Source organism: Pholcus phalangioides, unplaced genomic scaffold, assembly GCF_987345545.1.
Source record: "Pholcus phalangioides strain wild (caught in Gottingen) unplaced genomic scaffold, Ppha-v1.0 ptg000008l_1, whole genome shotgun sequence".
Taxonomy (NCBI): Eukaryota; Metazoa; Arthropoda; class Arachnida; order Araneae; family Pholcidae; genus Pholcus; species Pholcus phalangioides.
The window spans coordinates 42,244,192-42,267,177 of record NW_028301601.1 but is presented as its reverse complement, the minus strand read 5'-3'; the positions used below and the strand labels follow the sequence as shown (position 1 = coordinate 42,267,177).

Sequence of the window (22,986 nt, the reverse complement as noted above, 5' to 3'; positions counted from 1 at the left end):
ATATTCTTATATTGAGATGAGTTTAAGATTAGAATAAAGGTATTTCCATGCAAGATTAAAAAAAAAACAAAAAAAAACGTTGTGTAGAGTGATTTATCTTTGTACCGAGTATAATTTATAACGATTTACCACAATGAATAATTTTTTCCAATCAGTATGTGTACAGATAACATTTTAAACGATAATGCTGTCTCTGAATCATGTTACCAAATTAAGGAACGTAATTCATAGAATTATTATTCATTATAATGAACGACTTGATAAATTAATAATGAATGAAGAATTTCTAGTTTTAACTAATTTGTCTCCGTTGCTCTCACCATGGAAAAATGTACGCGCGAGCGGCCATATTTATTTCCGTAACGCGAACATAAGGAGTGGTCTCCGGTTCTCGTTAGTTAACGTTTCACGTAGCGATGATGATAACGAAAATCGCTAGTAACGATGTGAGAAAAATCAACCTTTAGCGATGGTGACGTAAATCTATCCCACAATGCACCGCAAACACGTTTGAAACGCGGGCATAACGACATGAGCGTAATAGACCCCCAGTGTTTTTATAAAGCCGCGTGTACACTAGCGCGCGGATCGTGCAATGCAAGCATTCGCAAGCGCTCGCAATGCATTCAGTGGGTACGATTTCCGAAACGAATCATCATCATCAACGATGGCTCTATCCGAGAGCTGTTTTAACGCCATCTGTAGGTTGTGAGCGGCGGTAACAACTATTGAGGAACGTAGATAGGCTAGTGAGTAGTTTTTGTCATAAAAAAAAATGTCTCGTGAGGAAAACTTGGCTTTGGTTGTAATGAGTAGTGCGGTCATATTAATGGCTGGGCTAAATAAAAAAGAGAGAAAACCTCGACGTTGGTGGAGGACGGAGCTGTATAAAAAACGGTCTGGCGCGGAATTAATGTTGGACTTAAAGGCTCAGAGTATGAGTGGGCAATACAAAAATTTCTCAAGGATGTCTCCTTCCGATTTCGAGGATCTTCTCAAGAGAATAGGACCTTTAATTTCGAAGACGGAAACTCGTATGCGTTCTCCTATCTCCGCTCAAGACAGGTAAGCTCATATTGTTCATACGTTTTGCTTGGATTCCCCCCTTCCCTTCTTTTTCAATTTTAAAAAGAAAATCAAATCATTGCAGACACAAATTCCTTTTGGAGTTTTATAATTGTCATGTTTAATTCTTTTGTTACATTTATTAGTCAAATTATTTGCTTATAATTGTGCATATCTTATCAGCTATAAGCAGCACATTTTAAAAAATGTGCTGCTTATAGCTGATTTTAAAAAATGTGCTGCGATAAATGTGTAGTTCTTATAGAGCGATTTAGACAAGTTTTGGCGTGAATTTGATAGTAATTGTAGTTGCTTAATAGAAAATAAGCAATACGAAGTCAGCCAATGCATAATGCGAGTATAAATTTATACAGGTTGGCTGTAACGCTGCGATACCTCGCAACTGGAGATTCGTATACCAGTCTGCAGTATCTCTTCAGAATTTCAAAGCAATCAATTGGACGAATAATTCCAGAGGTTTGTGCAGCACTTATCCAAGAATTGAAAGGATACGTTAAGGTAATTTAAAAAAATTTAGCTTGTTCGATATTTTTTATTGGTTTCTTGTGGCTCCCGACTTCCCATTTGAAAAACAGTAAGCATCAGACCCACAACACATATATAACTTCATTACACGTTAATACGGATAATCTCACCACTGGATTTATCACATTGCGGAGATATCAACGTGGCAAAGTTGAACACATTATGATGTGGTTGACTGCACTACACACATAACTCGCCTCTTCCATAGGAAATGGTAGTAAATTGCAGTATGGACAGTTTGAAAAAATTACTCAAAAATATTTTCTCAAAAATTTCAGTTTAAATATATTTATTGACAAAAGAAAAAAAAATTACACATAATCATCGAAATCATCATGTGACTGTTGGCTCATTGTTGAAGTCGATGGTGACACCATCGAGACAGGCCTTGAAGGGCGCGGTGATGAACTTACCGCAGAAAGATGAGAGATGTGTGGCCTAGATGGCCTATATGTTGTCAAGGCACTTTCACGGGGCAAATCGTACAACCCTTGATCGGCTTTCATCAAAATTTCAAATACTGCGCATTGAACCGCTCTCTGTGCATCTGGAGAAAAGTTTTTTGTTTTCGCTGCGGCATAATTGAAGAAAGATGAAATCTCATCATTCTCTGCTGGCATTTTCTTCAGGTTCGAAGAAGCACTCTTCAGAATAGAAAATGCGCTTGAAAACATTTCTGCGTTGGAATCTTTGTCTTTACTTTTCCGTTTAAGAGGTCTCTGAGGAGTGCCCATTTCCTCTGGTGGAGCATCTTCATCTCCTGCCACAATATATTCCACCTCCAGTTCTTCTTCTCCAACAGCATCCAAATTTTCCTGAAAATACATATAGTGAGAAACCATGAGTTCAATACAATGAACAAATTATTTCATGTTCTTGAAGCAGAGAAAAACCATTCTTAACCACAGCATGTATTTTTTTTGTGTTAGAAAGAAATTTCTCTACTTATGAAGATTAAAAATGATTTATTTCATTTAATAAAATTTAATATTTTCAATGATTAGTCAATGATTTTTGCTTTAGGAAATTATATTGTTTTATTTTATTTCAGCGTCCCAGCACACCCACTGATTGGAAGGAAATCGCTACAGCCTTTGAAAAAATTTGGAATCTGCCTCACTGTGTAGGTGCCCTCGATGGCAAACATGTAACTCTACAAGCCCCCATAAAATCTGGCAGTGACTATTTCAATTACAAATCTTTCTTCAGTGTGGTCCTGTTAGCATTGGTGGATGCAGAGTACAATTTCATTTTTGCTGACGCAGGGTGTCAAGGCAGAATATCGGATGGGGGGGGGGGTTTCAAAACATGTAAACTGTACAATATGCTCACAGAAAATACAATGGGATTGCCATTAGCAGAAGAACTTCCTGGACGCAGTATGAAAGTTCCATACTTCGTTGTAGGTGACAGTGCATTTCCTCTAAGTGAAAACATCATGAAGCCCTATTCGGGAGAGCATCCAAAAGGTTCAGTCAAGAGGATTTTCAACTACAGACTGAGTAGAGCTCGCCGAGTTGTGGAAAATGCTTTCGGAATATCAAGCTCAGTATTTCGGGTACTGAGAAAACCAATGCTTCTGGAGCCGGAGAAGGCAGAGTTGATAATAATGTGCATCATCATGTTACATAATTATTTAAGGGCCAATTCAAAGAATTTATACACACCACCTGGCTCACTAGATCATGAAGAGAATGGTGTTTTAACTATAGGGTCGTGGAGGAACACCGAAGACATGACCTCTATGGTACCGCTGAAAAATACACCTAGAAGATCTTCAGCCTACTTCCACAAAATAAGAGATGAATTAGCTGACTATTGCATGAAAGAAGGGGCTCTGTCCTGGCAGAATTTATATTCATGAACATGGTCAAATCTTGACAAATATGGTAATAAAAATTATTAAACGAATGTGAAGGAATTATTTTGATGCAATTGTATGTCATTACACCAGCGGTTCTCAAATGGTGTTCGGTGGATCCCTTGGGGCTCTGTGTTGACTCCCAGGGACCCCTCGGCCACTCAAGGAAAATAAAAACCAAGTAAGTTTGAAAAAAATATTTTTAAAAATAAACACAAATCAGTATAAAATGGGCCCGAGGCAGGGTAGGGAATCATGTCTTTGAACACTCTTCGGTACAGTAGGGGAGTATTTAATCAACCTATGTTATTGTCCCTACTTGTATTTTAATGAAGTTTGGAACATATAAGTAAAGCTTTATTTTACTCACTGTATCTATTCTACTCCTCGGAGTATCCCTATCCTGTAAAAATCGGAACGCTTCATAAGCAAACCATCTGCTGACAAAAACGTCCGTGGTTCCTAGAAAAAAAATATATTCATGCAACATTTCAATGCCAGTTTATGTAAAAAAATATATTTGGGTGTGTACTCATTAATGTGTGCTGATCGGTTTAACAATCAACAGGTTCAATATTACATCATTTCAATGTTTTTTGCAATCAATTTTGTTCAATCAACACACATTAATCGAGATAACAAAATAATTAAGGGTAAACGTTAAGAAATATTATCGACAGACCATGTTTTACTTCAAGTTAGAACTATAGATAAATATATAGAAATTCTCAATACAAAAAAACCACCTACCTTTTCCTGTTCCTTTACTATTTTTTTCTCTGGCTTTTTCTCTACGGTAGGATGCCAGCAGGTTTCGACTTGCACTCATCTGCTGGTCGGCCCATGGTGCAGCTAATCTCTCGTCACGCATCCTCCTTCAAATTCTTGCGGAAATGATGTACATGGCGAGGATCCCATAATAATGTTTGGGATTTATACATTTCAATCAGCTGAAAACAATCTTCTTCGGTCCACGCCGTATGATAAACGAATTTAATGACTATTAAAATGACGATAAATGACAAATTTATTAGGACTATAAATGGCTTTCGCGAAATAAGACGAGGAAAAAAAATTGAGGCTCTAGATAGGCTCAGAAGCACGTACAAACACGCACACCGATAATGACACCGTCCAAACTAGAAGGAAGAATCCCTTTGTGTTCGTCGAAAAAACCGACTCCCAGTGGACCGGTTCAAACAGATCAAGAATGATTCGTTAATCGTTCGCAACACCGTACAAATTACTGAACAACCGATTGCGAACGCTTGCATTACACGATCCGCGCGCTAGTGTATACGCGCCTTAAGAGCTGTCGCGTGCGGAAATGAAGAATAAGAATCGATTTTCCTCTACTGAAAGGTATATAATCTCCCGAACTGTCCCGAATTTCGATCTCTATAGTCTGGAAATCTTTTCGGGCTATGGGAAGATAGTGAGGCCTGTCATAATGTGAACTTATAACATCGTTATCTTTTCCTTGCACGCGAACGACTCTTAGTAGAGGAGCCTGGACGTCACCAACAACCTGAGGTTGTATGATATCTGAATAGACGTACAAAACGGGAAAAAAACACGTTAGTGTCAGCAACGTAAGGACTTTCAATCGTTTCTTCGACCAGCATGGGTTCGAATCCCAGAAGCTCAGCAATACCGGATTTTAAAAGAAGTTTTGCACCATCTTTTATTGTAATTTTCACTTTCCGGGTGCTTTCATTGTAATTGAACAATATTTTGTTTCTTAAAGCAGGTATCTTCAGACTGTTCAAGAGATCTGGAACTGTCTCGTAATATCCAACTGGTACGTTTCTTCCTTGTAGCTTTCCATCACCTAGATCGAATCCAAACAGATTATTTTTCTCCGTTATATTAAACAACGTATGGGAATAAACAATTTCTGATAGGGCACATTCCCATTCACCAGTCAAACTTATGGGAAGCGGTAGTCTTGTGACAAAATTGGATGTAGTGTTTTGAGGATAGTATGACACTGAACTGTCTCTGGGAAGTGTTACATAGAACGACATCTTGTTGAATGTCTGATAAATACGTGATCACCGTCATTTATATGCGCTTGAGATGAGGCACCCACGCATTGAAACGGTTGTCGTAGCCTTAATTTAACGTAATACTCCATTCTACCTCTTATTTTACGTCTTTTTAAAATTTTTTCTACTTTATAATATTCGCTCGGTTTCACTTTCTGTAACTCAGATTCGTAAAAAGTACCTTGAATAACTTCACCGTTAAAGTCGGCTATCCTGTACACTGGAGGGACTCGTTCGAGTCTCTCTTTAATAGTGAAAATTTCACGTGTCCAATTATGCTCATATGCTTTCTCGAAAATCATTTTGGCGCGGCTTATGCGAACCGTATCTCCAATGTCAAACTTGAACTTTGTTTTCACGGGTTTCAAGATGCCCTTATACAATTCATTCCAAACAATCGATTGATTCTTATCAGTTACGAGGATGGGTTTGGTTTTGATACTACGATGCCATGTGTTGTTATAGCTATGCATTCATTTGCTTAACACGTCTACATATCTATGCGTATTTCTGTGTGTGAAATATTTGAACATTTTCTGTTTCAATGTTCTGTTAAATCTCTCGACGACAGAGGCTTTTTTCTCGCTCTCTGTTGAAAAATGTATGACACCCATGGATTTTAGATATGATTGCAGAGTTTTATTTTTGAACTCTTTACCCGCATCCGTCTGTAAATAATTGCATACACGATCCTTGAAAATTTTTCTGAACGCCTTGGTTACTTCTTTTCCGGTCTTATCTTTCAAGGGTATGGCCCAACCGAATTTTGATAAAATATCAATGCATGTAAGTATGTATTTGACGCCTTTGTTCTCCTTCTTAAACGCCTGCATGTCTACCAAATCAGCTTGAAATTGTTCGTTTATACCTCCCACTATCACTCGATTCCTCCTAAAATTTTTTCTCGAAGGTTTGTGCAAGGTATATGCCTCATTACCCTGTAATAATTCTTTGACGTCTTTCAAAGTCACATTTATATCGTTTTCTTTCAGACTCTTGTGAAACGCATTGATTCCTCCGAAACTGGCTGGTTCGGAGGGATTTGTGTATTTATCCATATTTTTTCAAAATCTGATATTCTTTTCCTGAATCTTGTTACATCTTCAACCCAAAATCCTCTTCTATCTTCGCACCCAACTATGAATGTTGTTACGTTATCACTAAAACACACCCGTTTCTTACTACTGTTCATTAGCAAATGATGTTATTAATTATTATATCGCGTGTGATTAAATACCAGAAAAAAACGAAGTTTTTAAATAAACAAAACAACACAAGATTTTACAAGTTTTACTTTTCTTTTATTGTATAAAAAACTGTAGTTACAAGTTCAACCATTCATGTGACAATATACGTTCAACAGAATTTTTAAATACTTCGTTTCCCCTAGGTGATTTTCCAGTAACCTTTTGTCGTAAATTATGTCTAACAAGTTCCACAATATTCGATCCCGGGACCACAACACCATCTTGCACAAGCTCGCCATCCGCATTCCAGAACAATTGTCTATTATACACTTTCATGGTATCAACCAGTTCTTTACCTTTTTCCTTTTGTTTCGGAGCGGTTTTTCGAATGATCATGTTCTCGATACTGGGTCTCGCATCTTCTTCTTCTTTTCCCCTAAAATTTCAACATCTTTATTTTCTGCAACTGCTAGGTATTTTTGCAATACCTGTAGATAATGTTTCGCTTTTTCATCATCTCTCAGCCCTTTCTTCTTGAGGACACTGTTGATATCATCATCTAACTTGCTTAATTGTTGTTCAACAGCATTAAGGTGTCTATGTACCGAAACGATGACGTATTTTTTAGCGTGTTCCATTTACGAGAGAAGAGATAATGGATATTGCGGCTGGTAAAAGCAGGCTGAGAAAACCGTTACCTCTCTGGACTAAAATACGTCGTTTTTTATATAACGGTAGATTCTTCTTGGACAAAGTTCTCAGACTCCTCTTGTGTCTAGTGAGTTTGGCTTTCTGAGTTTTCGTGATAGGAACATTACCTTTTAACACGTTCAGACAAACTTCGCATACAGCTTTTATGACACCGTTGCTACTTCTCTTTATCAGAGCAGTGCGTTTTCTGCCTCTACAACAGGTTAGCTGTTTAAGAGTCTCTAAATTTTGCTGTATACACCTCGACATCTCGAACGTTACTGACAGTCGAAACCTCTTTCACGAATATAAATACCATATTTGTCGGCTTTGACCAGTGCGCAGTGGGGAAAATTAAAGCCGTGTTTAAAACAGATGACTTTTGGATTACGTAGAGATGGGGAGTGAGGATATCCAATGAGATCATGGCATGGTTTTCCCGTTATCCGTTCAATGAATTTGCATTTTTCAAGACCTTTGCAGTAAATACCAGTATACGAGTCCGATAACAATGAAAGAATTTCTGAGCATTTTTCATAAGGTAAATCCCCACCAGTCCAAGAAATGCGATGCAAGTTTGATATCACCCAAACAGCTGACGATTTTGCTTTACTGCTCAGTTCAGACCAGTCACATGGTGGTTTGAATGTATATGTACCGTAACTACTGCCGTCTAACGAAAAGTAGGCCAATTCTTTAACTATAAAACCGTTTCTCTCACATTGGAACCCTTCAAAGTCTAGAACGAGACCACCCTCCGTGACGTGTGACTGCTTCGACTGTTTGACACGAAATGAACTATCTAGGCTGGTAAGCGTAATAAGTATCATCATGGAAAAAACCGGTTCTCAGTCGCAATTGTTCATCTGTATTCGGTTTCAAGTCTATCATTAGGTATCCATAAGCTGGCTTACAGGCATCATTAAAAACCTCTTGAAAAAATGTTTGTTTACCAGGATACATCTGTCTAGCTAAATGTTGAACTTGGCTTCTATCTCTCGGATTTTTAAACAATACCAAGTAATGCGCATTTAAAGATATTTCCCGCATCTGACTGCCTTTATGAAAGAAATTTTGAACTATGAATATCACAGAAAGGTTTCTGTAGTGACTTCCACGAATAAACAAATTAGTTAAGCGTTTGTCATTGCCAAGTTCAGTCATCAAGTCGTTAATAATAAAAAGAGATTTTGATCCAATATAAGACTCGTAATCCGATGGTAATCCTTCAACGAATTTAACTCCTGAAATCTCATCATAAAATGGTTGATAAACTCCATAGAACCAGACTATTTCTGAAGGAAACGGATGTATCATTTCTTCAGCTATGAGTCTATGAACAAATCTAGTTTTACCCGAAGAAGTCGGTCCAGACACTATACATCCAAAAGGATGTTTCAGCTTCAGCTCTTCCATCGCGAATGATAGATATCTGTGTTGACATGACATTAAATACCTGAACAAAAGAATACTCAAGAACGAGAGAAACAAATCAATAACAAAAATAATTTATTAAGGATAAAGGGATTATATTACATATCGGGAAGTGAATTTATATTGCGTAAATTTGTATGACTAAAAAAATATTGCATTTTAATACCCGAATGGCAACGTCGAGAAATCAGGCAATAATACTCGCTTATCATAGATGATGCCATACTTCTTCTCTTCCACTGTAGTAAGAATTCGTCTTCTTTTCGCTTCCCTGGTAATTTTGTAATTGTCTCTAATGACGACTAGTCCATGGACTGAACCAGAGCTTTCATTGTATTGTAGTTGAGGGACTGAGAATTCTGATAGTTGAGCGTGAACCCCAGTATCTTACAGCATGTTTTCTCCCATCAGACCTCCTATACGCGTAGTTCTTGGCTCCACCTATAAAAAATAATGAGATTAATCGGCACATAAGTTTTTTCCCTGTTAATGTCATTCAAACGAAAATAAATGTTCACAAATAATAGTTTTTAATAAGAATAATGACAAACGTACCAGATACGTATTCTGTAATCACGCAACCATCAAGCTCATCTGTAAATTCTCCAAGAAAATCTCCTAAGGGTGGGTCGTTGGTCCCATTACTAGCATAGATGATTCCGAAATTTAAAAAAGAAAAAATCATAAAAAAACGATAACTATATAAAAATTAAAAAAATATATGTGTGTATCATCATATGTTTATATAAAAACTTACGAGTCGGTGTCAAAATACAGCAAAGCATCGCCTAGCTTCTCCATCTCGGAATACAACTTCAAACGGGCCCACGTTGTTGTGAACGCAGCGAGGAATATATTCGTCCGGTCAGTCTGTGGTATGAAATCCGACCTGTGATGCCATTGGATAGCCGCAATGTTACCATTCGGTAAATACAAGTCTACGACCTGTAAATGATGAAATGAAATATAAATAAAAAACTGTGATGAAAATAATTTAAATATTTCAGAAAATTTGATAAAGTATATGTACCTCTATTGCAGGATCATTCATCATCTTATAGAATTCTGAAGCCTTGGTCACGTATGACAACTGCGTCTTATTTTCTTTCATACCCCAACGTCCCCAAAAACTAAAAAAAATAATACTCTGGTAACGGACTTGATACATAATTTTCAACGATTTGCACGTTTTAAAAAATTTTCAATTGTTTTTCTCTCTTACCTATTCAAACACAGTTTGGCCACTTGGCGTCGACCTGGGTTAATTTGGATATTTTCAGGATCCAGCTGTATGTTTTCAACTTGCTTGTATTTCTTAATGTACGAGCTTTTCTCCTCATCCGTCACACAATTTGATGGCCAACCAGAGGATTCTTGTTTGATTTTTAAGAAGGCGTTTATATAAGGAGCAAAAAGACCTTCCCGAGATTGCTCAAAGTGATAAACCTAGAAAAACATATGAGTTGAAAGTTATTTATAGATTAAAAAATGTTAAAGTAAAAAAAAAAGCGTTAGTGTTATTTCACGAGTCTGAAAAAAAATTTATCTCGTATACTTCCTTTACAACATAGTTTTTCTCAATTGCCTTCTGAATCTCTGCAGTAACCCAAGTCCCCGTGAGACTCCTCTCTTCGTCATCATGGTGACATTCTTTAGCCTTTGTTCCCACACATGTTCGACATAACGGAGAGGTTAGCTTTCCACCAGATCTGAAAAAAAAATCGATATTTAGAGAAGAAAATCGAGTATCTTAAATGGATAAACACTATTTCATTTATGAAATGAAATATTAACTGTTAAATAACGTTTGTAACAGGCAAGCTGTTAACAAGGATGTACAGCAATACTTTTATTCACGAGACACGTGAGATTTAAGTTGTATCGAGAGAAGACATTCTCGGGAGTTTTTAACCTTCATCACGAAGGGTTGTGTGTTTCGCATGTTAATGCAAAATAAAGGAATGCTTCATGTTCGTCGCTTCGTATACACCTCACCAATCGTCACATTGGCGCCCAACGTTTAAAATAGACGCGTGAGTGTTTTTAGCTAAGCGGACATCCTAATTAGGTAGCAAGTGAGTGAAAATGTCTTACTTAGCGGAATATCGAAAAGACGAACTCCGTCGCCTTACCGAAGAGATGGGCGAACCTACCGAACCCGAGATGAAAGTGATAGAGCTGAAGAAGCTGATTACGTCCAGTAAAGAATACGATGAGGTCTTCGCAAAAGGAGTGCTACAGACCCTCGTAGAAGAGAGAATTCGACAAGAAGAAGCAGAAGAAAGAATTCGACGAGAAGAAACAGGGGAGAGGATTCGACGGGAAGATGTCGAAGAGAAAGAGAGAATTCGACGGGAAGATGTCGAAGAGAAAGAGAGAATTCGACGAGAAGAAGCCGAAGAGAGGAACCGGCGAGCAGAAATGCAGTTCAAACTCGAGAGACTGAGGATAGAAGCGGAGAAGTGCCAAGCTTCCGTTCGACCGGCTGTGACAAATCGGGACTTTCAAGTGTCGGTTCCGCGTTTTGAATCATCAGATGACATTTCATTGTTCCTGGTCGTGTTCGAACGACACATGGGATTACACCAGATTCCGGAAGAATTGTGGATTACGTATCTCATCAATAGCTTACCGAAAGAGGTGGCTAGGATCTGTGCCAGGGAGCCTGACGAGAAGTTCAAGGACTATCGGTATCTCAAGGAACTGCTGTTAAAACGATTTAAGCTACATGCGGACAGATTTCGACAGCTTTTTGTAGAGCATCGGAAGAACTCGGAGAGTTCATGGCGTGATTTTTATTTTGAGTTGAAAACGTATCTTGAAGGGTGGTTAACAGAAGTTAAGGTCACAACATTCGAGGACTTGATTAATCTAGTCATAGCTGATCAGATGAAGAAGAAGTGCCCTCCACAAGTGAAAGAACATTTCATCGATGTATGGGCCATGTTGATCTCCCCATCGGAACTAGCGGAGAAACTCGACGCGTATGAAGATGCCAGGAGTACTTTCACAAAGAAATTCAACCAGCAGTACGATGTCGAGGGTGATCGAAAGCAAACACCGAGGAAATATCCATGGACGTCATCAAAACCAGTGATTCGTGCAGATGAACAGATACTTCCCATGATCAGCCTGGATGAACAGCGACCTGTAAGCTGCTATGGATGTGGATATCCGGGGGTAATTAGAGCGCAGTGTCCGACCTGTAATCCCGAAATGACAGCGACAACCGCTCAGTTTGGTCAGTTGGAACTGAATCTATGCTCTTCTGTAACAAAACCCGTAGCATTGTTAAAAATTCATGTAAATGGCAAAGTGGGAACTGCCTGTGCCGACAGCGGTGCTACGCACTGTATCGCAAGTGATACTCTGCATCGTATTTTGAAAGAGCAAAACGCCAAATTCCATCAGGAAACTATCGAGATGCGTCTTGCAAACGGAGAATGTATGCCAACGACGATTCCAGGAAGAACTATAAATTTCGTCCTTAGTCGCTTCCATTGGATGTTGACCAATACCGTTGTGGTCCACACATTCACCGTTGATTGCTGGAAAGTGGAATCGCCTTGATGTCCTTATACAATTCATTCCAAACAATCGATTGATTCTTATCAGTTACGAGGATGGGTTTGGTTTTGATACTACGATGCCATGTGTTGTTATAGCTATGCATTCATTTGCTTAACACGTCTACATATCTATGCGTATTTCTGTGTGTGAAATATTTGAACATTTTCTGTTTCAATGTTCTGTTAAATCTCTCGACGACAGAGGCTTTTTTCTCGCTCTCTGTTGAATGTGTCTATGTACCGAAACGATGACGTATTTTTTAGCGTGTTCCATTTACGAGAGAAGAGATAATGGATATTGCGGCTGGTAAAAGCCGGCTGGTATAATATCATCTAACTTCTGCGCAAGTTAGATGATATCATCATCTAACTTGCTTAATTGTTGTTCAACAGCATTAAGGTGCGTTAGACACATTCAACAGAGAGCGAGAAAAAAGCCTCTGTCGTCGAGAGATTTAACAGAACATTGAAACAGAAAATGTTCAAATATTTCACACACAGAAATACGCATAGATATGTAGACGTGTTAAGCAAATTAATGCATAGCTATAACAACACATGGCATCGTAGTATCAAAACCAAACCCATCCTCGTAACTGATAAGAATCAATCGATTGTTTGGAATGAATTGTATAAGGACATCAAGGCGATTCCACTTTCCAGCAATCAACGGTGAATGTGTGGACCACAACGGTATTGGTCAACATCCAATGGAAGCGACTAAGGACGAAATTTATAGTTCTTCCTGGAATCGTCGGTAACAGAACTCTTTTGGGAATCGACTTTCTAGAGAAAGCTGGTATCGTGTTGGATCTCAAGCGAAGGCAATGGTTCTTCGGGGGAAATACTCGGAAGCGATTCCACTTTGTGAACGAGTCTACGATTAAAACTGTTCAACATGTAGTAGAGCATGTTAACTTGAATTCTTGCCAACTACGACAAGTTGAAGGACAGCAACGGAAACAAGTGCTGAACAGGTCGTGGAAAAAGAATGAAATTTTTTTCAGTCCAGGGGGAGGAGACACTCCCGAAGGCGAAGTTCACCATGGTGATATGGCATCGGAACCTCAGCGGTGGGATCGGTTTAGACGTCTCAGGAACCAAACAGGTCACGTCCGTGACTATCCACGTCATGTTTCTGGCTATCCACGTCCTGCTGTCCATAGCGAAATCCCCCGATCCGCAAGAAGCTTTCATCACCAATCGGTGCAAAGGCAACCACGAGTTACTCCGACAGGCAGGCAAGTACTAGACTTACGTTTCCGCAGGAACGAACGAGTCGAACTTTCCGGTGCCAGGCGACGCAGTCCAGGATCACCAGGATATTATCACATACTGCATCGTTGTAAAATGCCAAGCCAAACAATAACGTCTAGCAATAGCTTCCATGAGTCAAGGACCCAAACAAGTATAAGCAGTGCTAGAGAAGGGAACGATAAATGCAGGGGGAGCGGCATTAAATATTCGGATCAAAACCCTAACGCGCGTCGATCAGAAGGTCGCAGCCATGCCCAAAGAAGTCGTGAAAACAGGTTGACTCCCATGCAAAGCCTTACAAGAGTTTCTGTGAAGCAGAAAGTGGAACAAAAACGGGATGAACGCAAAGGTTATGTTGACAACGGTTCCAAACCGAGTTCTCGAAGGAAGAACTGGTCGACAAAGTTCACGCCACAACGAGATGGACCGTACCCTGTGCTAGCCCAGAGATCGCCTACGAGGTACATAGTCGCTGATCCGGCCAAATCGGGTGTCTCTGTCAGCGTATATCGTACTTCTGCTCTCACACCATGTGCGAAACCGGATGCTGTATCCGTAGTGTCATCACGAAAGAAGGGACGACCACTCAAAGTTGGAACTAACAAGAACACTGAACAACCTCCCACAACGCCTATTGCTGGTTCCTTGCCGGGACGTCCGCGAAACCAGAGGGGGAGTATGTAACAGGCAAGCTGTTAACAAGGATGTACAGCAATACTTTTTTTCACGAGACACGTGAGATTTAAGTTGTATCGAGAGAAGACATTCTCGGGAGTTCGATTTTAACCTTCATCACGAAGGGTTGTGTGTTTCGCATGTTAATGCAAAATAAAGGAATGCTTCATGTTCGTCGCTTCGTATACACCTCACCAATCGTCACACGTTCTATTTACCGGTACGGGAGGACGGGCAAATATAATCCTCGGGGTGGTAAAATTTTGCATTTCATCACGCCAAAATATGCTGACGGGTCATCGAAATTTTCCGTGATAATTTTTGGATGCCCGATCGGATATCTGCAATATTAAAAAACAATAAATACGAGAATAACATGGGAAAAACTTGGTACGCATAAACACTAAATGATTACTCACTTGCAATATTTATTGACCCACGGATATAGAGACGTGAAGTCGATGTATTTAGCAGTGCCTTTATAAAAGAGCTTGGTGGCATTGGTCCTTCCGCCGTAGAAAGCGTCTCTGGGTTCTAGACGGTCGACATAGTGAAAGTCTGCCAAAAAGTTTGTCAAATTGGCATCCGTTTTCTTCATAGCATTGAAGTCGTGTTCCCAGATGACTTCAAGCCTGTATCCGGCCTGACGAAACTTTTGCTCTTGCTGAGATGTTTTTTTATAGAGTTCATACATGCGTGTCTGAGTGCTGGGGTTCACCATGCCTTTATCGAAGCACTGTGGACACCCGTGCCAATAACATCCTGAAAAGAAATAAAAAATTTAATCATGGACACACACACAAAAATAATAAAACGAATTTAAAATAATAATAATCGATGACACTTACCATGAAACAAAAACACGGTGTTTGTTTCCTCACAAAACCCGTCGACACTGAGGCCAAGCACACGTTTCTCACCTACCCCGTTTCGTGCATGTTGTATATTTTGGTTGTTCTTTAAGGCCTGATATGATAACCATTCCGCGCAGAGCCGGCTGCTGTTTGTTTGGTTGACATATCCATTGACGGGCACCATTCCAAGAGAATTTTCGTCGAGGAATTTCGACCGGTACGTTGCCATACAGGCAGAAGCAATGGTCAGGTATTGGAAGGGGTCGACGTCAGCGAGTGCCAAAAATTCGTTTCGAAACTGCAAGCAGCAACGTCGAAGTATATCAACGTCTGACCTGAGAAAAAACAAAATGCAAATAATTACTCTACTGTATGAAATCATCAAAAAATCAAGTTATGGGTTTATCCATTTAGTCCAACAACTTACTTGCAGTATTCGTACATCTCTTTTTGGAAGACGAATTTTTCAGCTTTCCTCTGCTCGTACCAGTTTTCAAATTTTGCTTTCATATCAATGGAGAATGATTCTGCATTATAGAAATTCTTGGATGGAAGGAGTCCGTCATAATCTTGATTTTCTGGGCGATTGAAGAGGTGGGGGAAGAAACCTTTCTTCAATTCGTCCAACCCAAACGTCTTCGGTAGTTTGGAAAGAGCCATGGGCAAGAAGTTCAAACTATCGATGATGCGGATTTTGAGCGTATCCAGACTCAAAGTCCTGATCTTTGAGCCGCACGGCACAACAGAAGGTTTGATACCTTGCTCTAGGAGGTATCTATAAAGAAAATAATAATAACGTAATTATTAACAGACCCATGTTTTTATAATTTTGATAAAACCATAAATAATGAAACATAAAAATGTTTTTTCAATATTTTGAAATTGTTTATACATGTGAAGAAAATTGTAACCTAAAACATTCTGAAAAAATCAAATAATAATTAGCGAAACATAAAATGATTTTTTTCAAATGTATATACAAATAAACTTACTTGAGCAGAAACTGGCCATCATATCCTTTCATGTTGTGTGCGATGGCTGTAAATCCTTTATGTTCTTTGCGAAATAACCATGTGCAGAAGTCATTGATAGTGTTGTACCCCTTGAATACAGTTTCTTGACCGTCGGCATATTGCGCTACGACAAAGTTCACGATGTGTTCGCCCGACGACTGGTCAGATTCAAAATCAAAGAAGATGAGTTTCTCCGAAGGAACTTTCGGGGCTATCTTCTTGATGGTGCAGAGATGATGCTCGTCGCGGTGAAATTTTTTACAGTTGCTGCAATATTTTTCACTGCAGACGTGTTTGTCCCGGGGTCGTTCCTTGGTCACCAGAAATTTTTTGCATATCGGGCACTCGTAGAATTGGACAGTAGCTGTTGTTTTTTCCTCCAAGACTCTTGTGTCTTGTAAAGCAGTCATCCGACCGACATAGTCTATGGCAGTCCTTGCATGTTTGAGACACCCCAACAGTACATGATTCTTCGAAACATGTATTGCAGCTGACACTGCATTTATGTTTCTGGATATGGTCGTAGGCTTTGTCACAGTCCGAACAATAAAATTTGGAGCCGTGGAACCCCTTGGGAGAAGTGATCAGGTCGTAATGTTCATTATGAAGCAACAAAAATATTTTTTTGTCCTTCTTAGGTGTCTTGAACACCACCTAAAACATAATTTAAAAACATAAGTGAATTTTGTTCATGTAAGGGAATATCGATAATGTAAGGTGTAAAATATTTTGATAATATAAAGTGAAAAAACCGTCAATATAAACTATTCAGTCATTACCTGATAAAACTCTTCCGACGCCTTGACAAATATCTGTACATCTAGAACTGTGGCAAACTTATTGATAGCGTCAAAACCACAGGCGCCCTCGTGTACTCCAGCCATTCGATACAGGTCCAAGGCCATTTCTTTCTGCAAATTTCTGCGTCCTTCTTTTACCAGGGAGAGTTTCGGATGATTATCCAAGATGGCTTTACCGACGACTATGGCTCTTGCACAGCAAAGTCCATCCTCAGGAATGGTTCTGATTGACCTCTTTGACAGCCGGTCAGTAGAGATGTTGATTAGTTTGCGACGGCCCCCTGCTCGTGGCAGCCTGACGGTAATGACTTCGAAGCATAAAGACAGGTCGTTGAGAGGTATAGAATTCTTGCTCTGCAATACCTTCATTATCACTGCCAGCAGTGATTCGATTGTGAGCGAGCTAACTTCAACAAGTGCTGTACTCACGGGCTTTTCAAAATTTTCGGAGGTCATGACCACACTGAAAATAAAAAAAAAATCTAATCTATTATTTAAATCTATTATTCAAAATGTATTGTTAAAAATCTATTATTAAAAATCCATTATATTCAAAATTAATCTATGATCCATACCGAATCCGATCCAATGGGTGTAGACCTCTCGTCGTTTCTTCTATCAATTGCCTCAACAACGATCGCAGAAAAGCTATGGCAGATATCAATCGGGTGGTTGGGTCCAGAAGAGCCTCCGTACGTATCCGAGCAGAGAAAGTTATCTGTTCGGCATTAAAACGAGCATTTTTCTTCCGTGACTTTTCTTGCAGAACGTATGGGCGTCGGGTCTATTGAAGAAAAAATATATATTGAGAATTGGAAAAATAAAATGATAAATCAATGAAACATAAATTAAATAAAGCTTACGGAATTCGACGTTCCCTCGCCAGGATCACAATCTCCTCCGCCTATCTGTTCCATGGCATCCTATCGGAAAAGAAACATATAATAAATAATATTGAAATTGTTAATAATCAAATATTATTTTAAAAATATTAAAAATAGGTGGGCACCTTCTCAACCTGTGTCCAGTTTATTTCCTGTGAAAACGGATTTTCAGCAATAATAAAGTCCACTTCATCTATCGCAAAGTCAGATCCAAATAATATAGCATTCTGTAAATAAAATGATATTCGTAAACACATTGATAAAATACATTGATAATAAATAAAATATATTGCGATTAACAGAGACAAAATAAGAAATTACCTGTTCTTCTAGATCCCAATCTATGTTATCCGGCAGAGGGTTACTGCTAAACACAGCGTCGTCGTTGAAAGCTGACATGTTCTTGTTATCGTCGTTCTCAGAAGAATGAGAATGTTTCGCTGATGCAGTGGTGTTTTCTGGCGTATCTGTGTACGGGGTTCACCAAGTGAAAGCAAGGTGAGCGTTAGAGTTTTTTAAAACTCGAACTATCGCCCTCACACGTCGTTGGTTCATGTTCATACATGAATTCGTTTCCGAAAAAATTCGAGGGAGACTAAAAGGTGTATAAATAATAATAAAATCCAGCAACCCGGTGGTCGTACAGCAATGAGTTAGAATTGAAAACCTGGACACAAGGCAGGACAAAAAACGGTGCGCAACAAAACTCTCGAACAGGTGAGGTAGAAATATGTAAGGACCGCTTACAATAAAAGCGGAAATGGTGTGGTCAAGATTATTGTTGGGGTTAAAAATGCAGTACTCGGCCATAATCGAAGTAGTTATAGGTGAGAAAGAAATTTTGAAAAATATCCGAACATAACAGAGAATATAATTTTTCCCGTCTGGACGTGAAATGTAATGGTATCGTATTCATGAATGGAAATGCTCTTTTGTCATCCAACATAACCTAAAAGGGGAGAAATATGGAAGATCGCGTCCCTCTGAAACGGCTATTGTGAACCATCCCCCTTTTTTCATCAATAGTTATCGATGTTCTAAGAAGAGCGAGCTTTCTTATGCGGGATAAAATCTTATGCTTCCCGTAAATATAATAATAGGAAGAAATGTCGTATATGCTAAAATTTATCGTACGCCCCATAATGGAAGTGATGCCTGAGAAGATTTTCGTCGCAATAAATATTTCGACAAAAAGCGACGGAGAGAACTCTTGTGTGGTCAACGAAGGATGAATTCTCCCGCCACATTTGTATAATAAGAAAAAAAACCACACACGTAACAAAACGCGCCATTTTTGGTCATCGTATTCACAACATTTTCTTATTGTCGTGCTAGTCGCAACAGAGGGTTTTATTTAACAGTTCGTAAGAAAGAACGAAATGTGGGAGAAAAAAAAAAGCGCCGAAGCAGCAACGTCCATAACAAAAATAATAATATAAAAACCACTAGGAGAAGAAAAGGGTAGAGTGAGAAAAGTTTTCCCGCCATATCGCTATCAGTATATAACTGAAAGTCCATAACAAAAAAATATACATATATAAAAGCCCAAGGAGAAAAAAAAGGGGGCGGAACAACCCCCCCCCCCACCATCGAGGTAAAAAAAACCCCGACCAACAATAGGGAGGGAGTTTTCCCCGCCATTTCGCTATCAGTGCCCCCAAGCGGCGAAAAAGCCCCCTACCCAACAACCGGGGGGGGGGGGGAGCACTCTTGCCGCGCAAGGGGGGTCCATACTACTTGCATTCCATATTGTAGTGCATCGTATTGCGCTGTATTGCTTATTGCAACGCAGTGCTTATTGCGTATTGTGGTGCATTGCTTATTGCTGCGTTGCCGATGGTGGTACATTGCTTATTGCTGCGTTGCCGATGGTGGTACATTGCGTTTTGTGCTGTATTGTGGTGCACTGCATATAGTGGTGGATTGAGTATTGTGCTTTATTGCCGATAGCGGTGCTTTGCGTCTTGTGATACACCGTATATAGTGAATCACTACTTAATTTGCTGTATTGCTGATATGGTGGTGCATTACTTATTGTGCTGTATTGCTTATCGTGGTGTATCACGTATGTATTGCGGTGCATCGAGTATTCTGTTGTATTTATGATGGCAGTGCATTGCTTATCGAAATCAGAATGGGAAACTGGCAGTGAATAACTATTTCGCAGGCATTTGCAGTGCCTGAGGAATATTTTGCTTTATAATTAAAAAAGATGTGACGACTAGTTAGCTCCATTGGAGGAGTTGGGGGGTTGGACGCCGTAGGCGTTAGTAATGAATTAGTTAGTTCCTAGTAATGAAATAAATATCTATTCAGAAAAGCAAATGCAACCACGGAAATAACACAGTTGGTTCATTTCAAGCCCATTGCTTGAGCGCACATTCCATGTTTTGTTCTGTGGACAGTTTTTGTCAAATCGTGTGCTATCATATTTGAAGTGATGATATTTCTGACAATGATATGGCCGAGGTTCACAGCTTCAAGCACAAAATGATGTCGGATATCAATATGCTTTATTCTTCCATGGTATACACTATTTTTGGTCAAATTTATGGCCCCGTTATTATTACGGTGGAGTGGAACTGGTTTCACACAAATGACAGTCCAAGTTCTTTCACTATTTCGTTAATCCATATAGCCTCTTTAGTTGCGGCAGACAGAGCCATGTACTCTGCTTCTGTTGTACTGGACGCAACGTTTACTGCATCATGACACTGCACCTCCGCCGATAATAAAAACGTATCCAGTAGTTGACCGACGATCACGCACGTCACCTCCAAAATTGGCATCACAATAGCCAATCACTTTCGCAGCATAATCCTTGAAGTATTTTAAGGTCGTGTTTGCAGATCCTCTCGAAGGTATCGCATAATTCTTTTCACACCAGTCCAGTGTGGTTTCCCGGGATTGTTGCAAAACTGGCCCACAAGATTTACAGCATGACTGATGTCTGGCCTTGTTGCTTGCGCTGCGTAAAGCAGGCTTCCAACAACTGCTTGGTATGGGACAGTAGACATCTTCTGCTCCTTTTCAGCATCATTAGAAGGTGATTGAATTTTTGACATTACTTTTGATCCGATGCTTGTAGTGACGACATAAAACGTAATGAAAACTTAACGATTTAATATACGAAAGAAACATAACGAGAAGGATGACACGTGTATACAAATCGGTGGTACAATTCCAACTGACATTTTTTCTTTTTTTTACAATCACCAGGAGCCTGAGGAGGGTGCGCCATCTATACAGATAAGAACGCACTACAGCACTCCCCCTCCAGTCGAAGACGAAACATTTAAGAGAAGAAAATTTGAATAATAATCATACAAATAATAAAAAAAAATTGCAATATATATATACATATATACCATACATAATTACGAATCATATAGCTAATTTCGAAGGGTCAATACGAAATCGCACTCTTCGGCCAGACCTGGAAATATACTGATTTTTGAACGTGTCACATAAATTATTATTTAACATAAAACATGGCTTAAAGCGATCTATGGATACATTTTTATGATTGCCATTAATGTTCAACATAAAATACTTATCAGTTCTTGAAATAACTTCAAATGGTCCGGTGTATGGTTGTTGCAGAGGTTTGCGTACACAGTCTTGTCGGACGAATACTGATGGAGAAGTTAGCAAGTCTGTCGAGACGAAGGGCTTAGACGAATTGTGATGAGAGGTTGGTACTGGTCTCACACGGGAGAAATGGTCTCTCAGTCTCTGCAAGAAGTCATATCAAGGTAGGACGTCTCGCTCATCCGAGTGCCGGAAGAGTTCACCAGGAAGGCGTAGGGCTGTGCCGTATACCAACTCAGCGGTTGATACTTGGAGGTCTTCTTTGATGCTGGAACGTAACCCCAACAGGACTGTGGGTAGAACCTCTGTCCAGTGCTCGTTACCTTTGAGGACACACATCAGAGAGGCTTTGAGATCGCGGTGGAATCTCTCAACCTGGCCTTTACACTTTGGATTGTAGGCAGTGATGCGGGATTTTTCGATGCCGCACAGCCGTGCAACAGAGCGAAATAGATCACTCTCAAACTGACGACGTTGATCTGTGGTCAACTTTTCAGGAACGCCAAACCGACACACCCAGGTAGAAAAGAATGTCTCAGCTGTAGTTTCAGCGGTTTGGTTAGACATTGGTACCGCTTCGGGCCACCGTGTGTACCGATCAACGCATGTCAAGAGATACGTGTATCCTTTAGAGGGAGGCAAGGGTCCGACAATGTCCAGATGAACGTGTGCAAAGCGAGAATCAGGAACCTGGAAAGAGCCTAAAGGAGACTTGGTATGTTTGATAACCTTCGACTTCTGGCAAGCGATGCAAGTACGACACCAATCTTTGCAGTCTCTCGCAATCGATTTCCAAATAAATCGTTTGCGTACCATACCTAGAGTGGCTTTTATCCCAGGATGGGACAGATTATGCACAGAGTCGAACGCTAGACGTCGCATTGAAACGGGTACATACGGGCGTATATCGTCAGTAGACACATCGCAGTAGATATTAACACCGGAGATATCGAGACGTTTTAGCTGAAGCCCAGTTTCACTTTGAAGCAAGGTATGCAATTCATCATCATCTGCCTGCGCCCGTGCCAATTCTGCATAATCGATTGTACAAGGAGTGTGGATTTCACAAATTCTTGAGAAGGCATCAGCTATGACGTTACTATCCCCAGGCAAATATCGTAAATCTGTCGAAAACTGACTAATATATTCAAGATGTCTAAGTTGCCGGGGAGAACATTTATCGTTACGTTGTTTGAAGGCATACGTGAGAGAACGATGATCACTGAAAATTATGAAGTTGCGTCCCTCCAAAATGTGCTTGAAATGCTTAACAGCTGAATATATTGCTAAGAGCTCTCTGTCATATGTACTGTACTTTTTTTCAGTCGAACTGAGCTTGCGTGAAAAAAATGACAATGGTTGGGTTTTGTTTCCTATTTGCTGTTGAAGGACTGCACCCAATGAAGTGTCGGAAGCATCGGCAGTCAAAAACAATTTTGCATTCGGAACAGGATGGGCCAGAAGTGCGGCGTTGGCAATTGATTGCTTGCATGACAAAAAAGCGGATTTGGC

The 22,986-nt window shown here is 39.7% G+C and overlaps 2 protein-coding genes and 1 pseudogene across 3 annotated transcripts; 1 reads left to right on the top strand and 2 right to left on the bottom strand.

Annotated features, from left to right (window-relative positions):
• Positions 1–236: 236 nt before the first annotated feature.
• On the top strand, positions 237–3,848 carry LOC149084306 (uncharacterized). The gene is made up of 3 exons (XM_089234671.1): positions 237–1,065; positions 1,440–1,584; positions 2,663–3,848. Exons 1-3 carry the CDS (start codon positions 776–778, stop codon positions 3,473–3,475), a joined length of 1,248 nt encoding a protein of 415 aa, XP_089090797.1. The 5' UTR covers positions 237–775; the 3' UTR covers positions 3,476–3,848.
• LOC149084305 (uncharacterized) lies at positions 1,915–3,967 on the bottom strand. Its single transcript, XM_089234672.1, has 2 exons — positions 3,843–3,967; positions 1,915–2,426 (listed from the first exon to the last, which is right to left on the bottom strand). The coding sequence occupies exons 1-2, from the start codon at positions 3,960–3,962 to the stop codon at positions 1,923–1,925; spliced, it is 624 nt and encodes a 207-aa protein (XP_089090798.1). The 5' UTR covers positions 3,963–3,967; the 3' UTR covers positions 1,915–1,922.
• Positions 3,968–8,835: 4,868 nt separating this feature from the next.
• On the bottom strand, positions 8,836–16,707 carry LOC149084304 (uncharacterized; annotated as a pseudogene). Its single transcript, XR_016192962.1, has 10 exons — positions 16,179–16,707; positions 15,614–15,961; positions 15,181–15,521; positions 14,752–15,094; positions 10,387–10,540; positions 10,054–10,277; positions 9,862–9,961; positions 9,589–9,776; positions 9,387–9,475; positions 8,836–9,272 (listed from the first exon to the last, which is right to left on the bottom strand). The product of XR_016192962.1 is annotated as an uncharacterized LOC149084304 (transcript).
• Positions 16,708–22,986: the final 6,279 nt, after the last annotated feature.

Excerpts from the sequence above, each read along its gene's own strand:
- LOC149084306 (XM_089234671.1), top strand. The coding sequence starts at position 776 with ATGTCTCGTGAGGAAAACTTGGCTTTGGTTGTAATGAGTAGTGCGGTC. Across the intron at positions 1,066-1,439 it reads CCTATCTCCGCTCAAGACAG|GTTGGCTGTAACGCTGCGAT; the intron begins GTAAGCTCATAT and ends AAATTTATACAG. Across the intron at positions 1,585-2,662 it reads AATTGAAAGGATACGTTAAG|CGTCCCAGCACACCCACTGA; the intron begins GTAATTTAAAAA and ends ATTTTATTTCAG.
- LOC149084305 (XM_089234672.1), bottom strand. The coding sequence starts at position 3,962 with ATGTTGCATGAATATATTTTTTTTCTAGGAACCACGGACGTTTTTGTC. Across the intron at positions 2,427-3,842 it reads CGAGGAGTAGAATAGATACA|GAAAATTTGGATGCTGTTGG; the intron begins GTGAGTAAAATA and ends ATGTATTTTCAG.